General features: G+C 32.1%; 1 protein-coding gene across 1 annotated transcript in view; it reads right to left on the reverse strand.

Moving 5' to 3' along the window:
• LOC117175848 (RE1-silencing transcription factor B-like) overlaps positions 1 to 4697 on the reverse strand; it is a 53142-nt gene extending 48445 nt beyond the window's left edge. The window contains exon 1 of the mRNA XM_033365634.1: positions 4180 to 4697. Coding sequence (XP_033221525.1) covers positions 4180 to 4503 — 324 coding nt within the window. The 5' untranslated portion in view covers positions 4504 to 4697. The remainder of the gene's footprint in view (positions 1 to 4179) is intronic.
• Between the last annotated feature and the right edge of the window lie 4940 nt (positions 4698 to 9637).

Here is a 9637-nt window from a genome sequence, read left to right on the forward strand (position 1 = left end):
ATGAAAGAGGGAGCTCTTCTTAATATTTTGACACCAAAATCATGTCGATACACCTTACCGACTGCGAGTAAAGCCACCCACGCTTTAACTTGACAGACTTTAGTAATGGTCTTGCCAACGTCCAGCCAAATATTGGCGCACCAGTGCTGGCGCAGTACTGGGGGAATTGCAGTTCAATTACTGTGCTAATACTCGCAATAACTGTATAGAAATGCATACGAAAAATAAAGCTAATCTACCCTTTAAGCGATATTATAGTTCACACATCTTATGTAGGCCTCTTCTTGTAATAAATTTAAACGAGCATTGGCTTAACTCAGTCTAATCTTCATGTCTAGTACTGCGTCAGCACTGGTGCAGTGAAAGCTAATATCGAAAAGAGTTATCATCCCAAGGTCCGGCCTGCATTGCGCCAGTACTAGCGGTACGTATTGTGACGACGCTACCAGTGATGGCGCAGTACTGCGCCAGTCGCCAATTTTCCATTTAGTTGGAAGACAAAATAAATGGTTTCCTTACAATTTAATTGCCTCGTACTTGTACTTGAACAAAATTACGAAATTGTTTGTTAAAGAATCACACGTTTCGGAAGTTGTGTTTCTGAAGTTATCTTTTATTGACGGATGCAAAATCGCTTTCGCTACCGTGAAATACATACTTATTGGTTTTTTCTATTTGGATTTCATACAAATAGATTATTATTAAAAAACAATTATTCAAATAAAATGTTGACAACTTTGACTCATTTATGGTTCTAGGATGCGATTACTGGGACAACAAGGCTTTTCTGATGTCCCAGTAATCGTGGTCTGTATTTTTGGCACAAAAAAGATACTAAATAAAAATTGCACATGTTTTTAAAAAACAGAATTAATTTTTTTATTATGGGAAAATGATTTTCGTCAAGAGCGATTATGTTTTTACACCAGTGAACGATTTTCTTAATTTCTCGAATCATCGCGAGCGATTTCAGAAACAACTTTTTTTAACCATTTATACAAATTTTGAATATAAATAAAGTGATTTTTGAGACGAGCACTGTCGAATGTTTCTTAAAAATCTTCTGCTATTGTGTTTCTATTATGGAAATAATTATTTGAGACACTTATACCCAAATCGCACGATTACTGGGTCAAGGACGATTACTAGCACATCTACCTTGTGCGATTTTAATAATCCTATATCATCAGATATTTCAGCGGAGATCTTTTGGAATATTTATCATAACCATAATCTTTTGAAAGTCACCTATTTCTATGCAAATACTTACCAAAGTGAAGGTACATTTTTTCAGCATTACATTGAAAACCCGTTTTTTTCGTTTTTCTTTTTTATTAATAGTATTCGGACAAAGCATGTTCGCATAAATGTTTTTTATCCCTGTAGTTTCAATGGAATTACTTCGCCCATTTGTAAAATAATTAAAAAGACCCTCTAGCTACTGAGCGACCCAATGATGACCATGCTCCGCATTTCTCAGAAACTTTTCGCAAACTGTCTGCAAGGGATGCCTCCCTCCACCCTTACACACCCATACACATTGTTTAATAAATGAATTTTTATTAGCACACCTATACATTTTGCCAGAAAAACGACATAGATTTGGGATAAAAACATTTAAGTTCTAATTTGTTTCCTTTAATCAAAAAATTTATGTCGGTAATCAAAAGAATGATTTTATTATACACTTGGAAGAAAAATTGTTAGCAATATTAAATATCTAAGATATTTAAAAATTATTCACTCTGATTTGTATAAATAAGAGCTTAATGATCTGTAACTTCTTAAACTTTCTTTGCTGTTTTTTTAAAGAATCACAGTATGCTTTTCTGGATATATTATAAAAAGACACGATTTTACTTGTTTCCTTTAAAACATTTTCTTCACGAAATTATTTCTTCTTGAATTTTGTGAATAATACGGCGGCCTTTTATTCAAAATATCAGAAACTTATTTTTTAATCCTTCGTTAAATAAATATATACAAACTTATTCAGTTGTTTCTGCAAAGTAGGGAAGTATTTACAACCTAGAAACTGTTTGATAAATGGAAAAAAGAGAACATTAGTGTAGAAGCATCTTACTATTAGACAATCAAGTTTATGTAAACATTTACCTCTGTGTGTTGATACGCTCTCGAAAAAATAAAAATGTTAATTTTCATAAAAGGTATAAGTTCTCTTTTTTAATAGAAGGAGTTTTTTAACCAAAAAATAATGTTTATAGAATGTCTTCACTATATCATATATCAATACAAATCTGCAAACGAACAAAAAAGAAACAAGTAAAGGTTTTAGAAAAATCGAAATTTAAGATCTCTCTAACGATAATGTACATTTTACAGATTTTAATTTTCTCTTGTGCTTTTTGCGAATCTTTTTTTCAATACCTGCATGCTAAACCCTTTTAAACTATACAACAAACATGTCCATCAGTGATTTAATGTGCTTAATTCTCTGCAAATAATTTTCTCTCTAGAGTAATTTGTTTATTGCAAATCTTGACGACTCTTGATTTCTTTTAGACATGCGCAGGAGAAAAATCAGAGAAAATACAGGAAAAGTTTTCACTAAAGGACTTAGAAACACACACTTCTAAACTTAAAATAAGAAATTAAGGCACTTGAAGCGAAAATAACTAAAGAAAGGCGAAGGGGGCATCGTATTTTAGGTTTTTCGAAACTTCCATTTTAGTTCACTTTTTCATAAGAAAATTAAATAAAAGACGAAATTTTTCTTAAATTACGTACTTTTAGTTTAAAAATGAGCCCTGATCACGATTTATTCAAATTCGGAATCTTTATTACATAAACACCTAACCGGTTAGATCACAAGAGCAAATTTCAAGATGTTGTTCTTGCAACAACGCAAACTAGACTGATAAATTTTGGTTTGGATGGTTTCTCCCTTGACATCGAGAAGGATGAATGAGTGGGGAATAGAGGGAGGAGCTTTTTTTTAATGGAATCAATTAAGATGTTTCTGAAGATAGGGGGTTCTGAGGTGCACAAGGTAAGTGCAGTTTGTCTAACACACAGGAGTTTGTGCTAAGTACTTGGTCGAGCAAGAAGCGTTGGCAATTACGTTCCAATCAAGGCACTCTTTGATCAATTTGTATGCTTTTATGGAAAGAATGATCTGCCTGGAAGAATCAAGGTATACATGGAAAATAAAAATAAATGTTTGAATTTATTTTTTGCATTAGAAAGACTAAGAATTGCAGTATGTTTTAAAAATCTGGGATATAATATCAACGAGTTAACAGAAATATAAAGATATGCAATTTTGGGGGGAAAATCTCAAATATCTCTAAATTAATCATGGTAAAAATGTTTTTGGGAATTTTTTATTAGCTATAGCAACAATTATTATAATAATTACAAACGATTGATTGAGAATTGAATAAACGGGCGTCCCATATCAAAAGACAGTATTTAGAGTACTAAACAGTCATGGCAAACAATTTGTAAAAAATTTTATTTTTCGGAAGGTATCGAAAGGTTTTGAAAAAATTTTCGTATACAAACTTACGCAGACACAATTTAAGGAGATCATCTATTATATAATATAATACTATTTAAAATATTGGGTTGGCCAGAAAGTCTATCGTTTTCTTTGATATGGAACTAAAAGCGCAATATTTAGGAATTGGTAAATATATGTCACACAACATTTGTATTTAGTTGTAAGATAAGCCAAAAGGTCATATTCGTAACGTATTCCTATCAGGAAAATAGTAAAATGGAACGCAGTAAAAGTTGATGCGCCGATACGTCCGGGAAACAACAATGGCATAAAAAAAGAAAAAACTTCTTTAATTTTCATTAACCATTTTATTCTACCTGTATGCTTAAAATTAGCGGGTATGTATCACGTTTCGTGATTTTAATCGATTATAAATTAAAAATTATAATTCAAATACCTGGAACCGAATCCGAGCGCATTTATTTTCGTAGATGTCAAAATATAGACTCTAAAGATTTAAAATTAATTTTTATTTAAAACTTAAAATCGTAAATATCTCTTCAACCCGAATCTAGAAAGTGTACCTCTTCATACATAAATTATAGAAGTATATAAATAAACAAAACATTGAGAAAGCAGGCTCTTCAGTTCTTTTTTTAATTTTCTTAAATTTCTTTTTATGTATATGATATATTGATACGAAAACTATTACTTGCCTGATTGTCATTTTCGTCCTCATCTTTTTCGATGCTGCTTTCGTTGTCTTCTGATTTACGTGAGGCTTGATCCCTGGAGGCTTTGTCAGATTCCTCGGAGTCTTCGGACGGTTTCGAAATTAACTCCATAGCCCCATAAGGCGGACCAATGGCAGTCAAAGGAAGTGGTATCATGTCAGAAGATCGTTGAAGGGCACTCAGAGCAAAAGCTGCTCTTGGTACCATTTGCGTCGCTCCCGGCGGAAGGATAGGATGTCTTCCGGCGAGCCGCGGATCGCCCCAAAGTCCGCCCGCGGCGTGCAGACCCCAGATCCCATATTCCATCTAAAAAGAAGACGCAGAATTCCTCAAAATCTGCCCCTCAACCAAACACAGCCAACCAAACCTTTCAAAACTTGTAAAAAGAAAATCTATGTAGGCAAATACGTGGCACGTTCATCTGTTCAGTTTTATAACTCTAAAAATTAATATATTTTTGTCAAATAAAACATCAATTTTTCAAATTGTTGAATTACTCTTGAATAAAACATATACGCTTTGGGATCTCAAGATATTTTTAATACTATTCAACATTGCGACCGTGATATTAATTTTAAGATCTGTTTTTAAAACGAGTTATCTCCCTTTATACGAATTCTAATTTTTATACTTCTAGAAAAGGGTTTTGAATATTTATATTAATAGTTATTATATGATTAATTATTTAGATAAATTTGAGTTCATAAAATATATTAATTTAAAATTATAAATGCATACAGTTTTAGATATGTGCCCTTTTAAGTTTAAAATAGCGTCAAACGGGGTAATTTTGGACATGTGAGGTAAATTCGGACATTCCTAAATTGATAGTTTAAGTTACTTAAGGTAGATATTTTTACCAGAATCTAGAACCAGTTAAGGTTTGAACTGATTCCAGATTCCTGGAACAGTTTTGAGTAATTTGTTCTATCAAATAAGAGGATTTTTGGGGTTTCCGAATTTAGCCCACATGCCCGAATTTGACGCCCTTTGACAGTATAAATTAAAGATTTTAATTAAAAATGGTTTCAAATGTAAAATTCTGTTATCGAAGGTACATATAAAGGAATGATTGATTGTGCGGAGGATAAACTTGGACGTGATCTAAGTTTATGAGAAGGAAACCCTGCACTTCTGCAATACATCCACACAATTTTTCACTATCAGGGGGACTCGGTGAAATTATTTATAAAAGTATTTAATATTACATAAAACTTTCGAATTATCTTATTACGATGGTATTCTAGAAAAAAATATTCTTTCTGCACAAATGCCAACTCCGAAGAGAATCGGACTAAAAAATAAGCTTACAAATTAGAGGTCTTCCCAGCACCTAATTGTTCTACCCCCCCCCCCCCCCCCATTTGATTGCTTAAAATTTCAAATTTACATAGGAAACAGATTTTTTATATGGTTGCCAGCATTTTTCTATGTTCCACACCGAATTCTTTTCAAGCACGGAGTGGTAATTTTTTGTTACTCGTATAATAAGGTTATCCATAACATATTTGTTGCTCAACGTTAAGTTTCTGTATTAACTTTGATTCCGAAATAATAATAAATAATAATAAATATTGACTGGAAGTGTCGATTTTTCAACAAAACTTGTGGTGTCAGTTTCATAAAAACAATACAAATTAATAAATCATCAACACCTTGAGGCTGAACGGATTTATTTTGTGAAGTATTAATATATCTGGATACGTTGAAGCCAGTTCGGATAATTTCCCAAAAATGAACAAACACAATAATTATGAAAGTTATTTTTTCCTGAAGTGCTCCAGTTTCCACATTGCTTCAAGTTACCGTACAAAATTTAAAAAAATATATATTCCATATCGTGTATTCCAATAAAAAATTTCAGGAACTTATTTCTGATTAATTTTTTAAGGTACACTGAATAGTGTAAAAAATCTATATTTAATATATTCGCGTTAAAATCAAAATTGAAATAAAGCGTATCTGCAGTTCGGATAAGGCATCTGTCAACTTTACGAAATCTTTCGAATTAGTCTCAAATGTCCTTGATTTTGATAATGTTTCTTGAATAACCACTTCATGATACGATGTAAATAATGGATGTTTATAAAAACTACGAAATTTAGGGCTTTTTGAATTTTAAAGGTTCGTAAAAATGACATATATGACTTATCCGAACTTCACATGGGATATTCTTTTACAAATCGTATGGATTTGACGAAAAAAAATACGAGGGTATTTTTAATCCCTTGAAACTTTTTTGTGTATTTTATATGTAATATAAGTCGACACGTTTGTCAGGATTTTTTATTTTTTTCTATATTTTCAAAAACATTGTTGAATAAATGATGACATAGTCAGCGGATTCGCTTGTCTTTAAATGCTGATATCTCTGCTTCGATTTGTCATAAGAATAAAGATTTTTTTCATTCTGCGCTTAATTTAGTCAAATTTCTAGAAAAATTATGTGTACAATTTTATATTCTTAAATAATAACGAATTTCAACAATTTTAATGTATAAAGTCAATTTTTATACACGTCCCCTGTCGATAGAAAATTGAAACATACGTCATCGGATTTCTTGTTGAATTCTATAAAGAAAACTTCGTTGTTCATTCGTACAATTCGTTCGCCAACAATTATAGATGATATTTCTTTATTAAGTAACATGAAAGTATGCAATTTTTGGGGGGATTTACGGGGAAAAGTCCAAATCACAGTTTAACAGAATCATAATGGTATTTTTCACACGAAAATTGTATACATCAGATTTTATTACCTTTAACTTCATAATTTTTACTATTGTTGGACGTTCATATAAAGAAAAAGGGCGTGTCTGTAATTTGTTAATTGTTTCCGGAATCATACTGTGGTACTTCAAAGTTCCTTTGATTGTTATCGCTTTTTCAAAACGAGTTGATAATTTCCTATTTTCCTTGTCATACTCTCCGTTTCGCACAAAATAACAATTTATATTAGGGTGCGTGGAATTTGCCCATTCATACAATTCTTTCGGTGTTCGAATTGAATGATTAATTCGTTGAAGGCTTGCTCTAGCCGCTAATCTTTTCAATGTTCCACCCAAACTGCATTTATACCGAAATCTTCTTTATGGTGGGTTAAATTAATAACATTTTTCTTATTTTTATATTGCGCACTTGCCCCGTCAGAGAAGTATATAATTTTATTGATACCAGGAAAATGTTTTTTGATAAAATTCAATAACTGTTTCTGAAAAACGTGAACGGCAACGGTATCGTGATGCAAACATTCGGAAATCATGACCAAGCTTTCCATCTGGAGCACATCGTTATCTTCTTTGTAATAAATCGCAAACGGATGTACTATTGCTTCTTGAACAGCATTTTGAATAACGAATGCATAGTTTTCTGAGAAATCACAAATTACGATGCATTCGTTTCGTTTCAAATTTTGTCTTTTGTCATTTAAAAATTCGGTTTGTTTTGTCACGAGGTATTAATGCAATAGTAATTTTTCTAGTCCAACTGTCAGTTTTTGCATGTATTCGTCAATGGGTGATACAACAGTTTTCAAAGTAGTTCTATCGACGTTAGTCCATTGTCTGTACGTAATGTTGTCAATATAATTGTTATCAAACCTTTTCTCTAACTGCTCTTTTAGTTCTGTCACACCCGGGCATTTTTTGCACTCTCCAAGGTAACAATCAGTCGATGCTGGAGCACAAACAATACGTTCTAAACAGTCATGGTAACTTTTTATTTGGTACGATGTGTCACGTGTCAGTCGCATGGCAGCAAATTTGGAAAAACTACATTCCATGGTTGGATACTTTTCCTTGAACATTGAGTGTTGTTCCTTTAAAGTTACTAAGACTAATCTTTTCTGTTGTTGTATTTTTTCGCCATTGACTTTTACGGATACATAATCTTTTTCCCCAGGCATCATTCTGCTATTGCCATCTGATTCATAAAAGTTTGTTATGGAATCTACTACATTTTTATCCAGAGAGGGGTGACTTTTAGGACTTGGCCCAGATAAAATTCCATTTTCAGTGACTGTTTTTTTTTGCTACAGTTATCATATGCATTGTCGCTGTGGGGAATTGATGTAAAATTCTACGGAAAGACCAGTCTTTGAAAATGGTGAGAATTCTTATCTGTTTTGTACGATCTTTGCTCGCATCAAATTCTGTTTTCAAAGTTTGTAAAATACTAGCATCATCAGTAATTTTATGACTGTTATCATCACTACTATTAGATACATTGAACTTTTTTTTTAATTTTTGCAGTTATTTTTTCTATTTTTACTGCCGAATATCGCTTCTGGGTAATTTTCCTCTACTTGATTGGTGAAGCTCCAATAAAACTCAAAAACCTATTCATTGCATCAATTGTCTCTGAAACTCCTTCACGGTAGGCACCAGGAAAAGCTGAATTGTCACTGCTCCCATCACTGTTGTCAGAAAAATCCTCAGAAGATTCCTCATTGCATGGATGATCTACTTCTGAATTATCTTCCGTTTTCTGTTGAACAAATTAGGAAACAAAGTTTATTATTGTCTCATTCAATTTAATTTCCAACTAAAATGTTCACTTGGGGCTGTCCATTAACATCATAAAGGAATGTTAGAAAACTTCAAAATAATGTAAAATTTTCAAAAATTCACCAAAAAAGTAACACCAATTTTTTACATTAAACAGAAATCCCTAGATGTTTCTAACATTATCGAAATCTTCGAAAATTCGAAATTCATCAAAAATCCATTTGATTTATGCAGACACTTACATAAACGACAAGTTATGTTTCGACAATTTCCAAAAAAATTTCAATGTAATTTTTATTTGTTTTATGGGGGCTCTGAAAACTTTTATTGTCCCATTCTTTATCCAAGCTCTATGCGCCCCTGAATCACATTATGGTACATCACCTTATTTTATATTAATTGGTTTATGTCAATCATGTCATAAGAATGATAATTTGTATTGAAAAATATCTGTAATTGATCTCCTGGATCGAAGAAGGGCACATAAACTTATTTCGCTGGGAGTGGGGAGACCCCTGGAGGCTTTCAGAAACCTTTTTTAATTTTGTTTTTTAAAGATTATGTTTAGGTGTAGAATTTTATTGCGCATCTTTTTCCATTCACGCAAACAGTTGTAGTTTTTTTAGTTTTATAATCAAAGCCAAAAAACTGACTTTTTTATACAAATTAATTTCGATTCGCTTTTCACTTCAACTCGTGATCCGTCAGTCAGTTTTAAGGATTTTTCAATACATTTTTCAGGGAATGTAGTTTGAAACGTCCTTCGACTGATAGAGTAAAATTATTTCAAAAATTTATTTAAATAAATTGTTGTTAATTTTTTTCTACGCCTGGCGCTTATCGGACATCTCTAACTTCCAGCGTGTAGTTTATCGAGCGAATTTTGAGCATCAAAAAGCTTTAAGCGAGAAAATTGTTGACAACAGTACAAAGAA

Source organism: Belonocnema kinseyi, chromosome 7, assembly GCF_010883055.1.
Source record: "Belonocnema kinseyi isolate 2016_QV_RU_SX_M_011 chromosome 7, B_treatae_v1, whole genome shotgun sequence".
NCBI lineage: Eukaryota > Metazoa > Arthropoda > Insecta > Hymenoptera > Cynipidae > Belonocnema > Belonocnema kinseyi.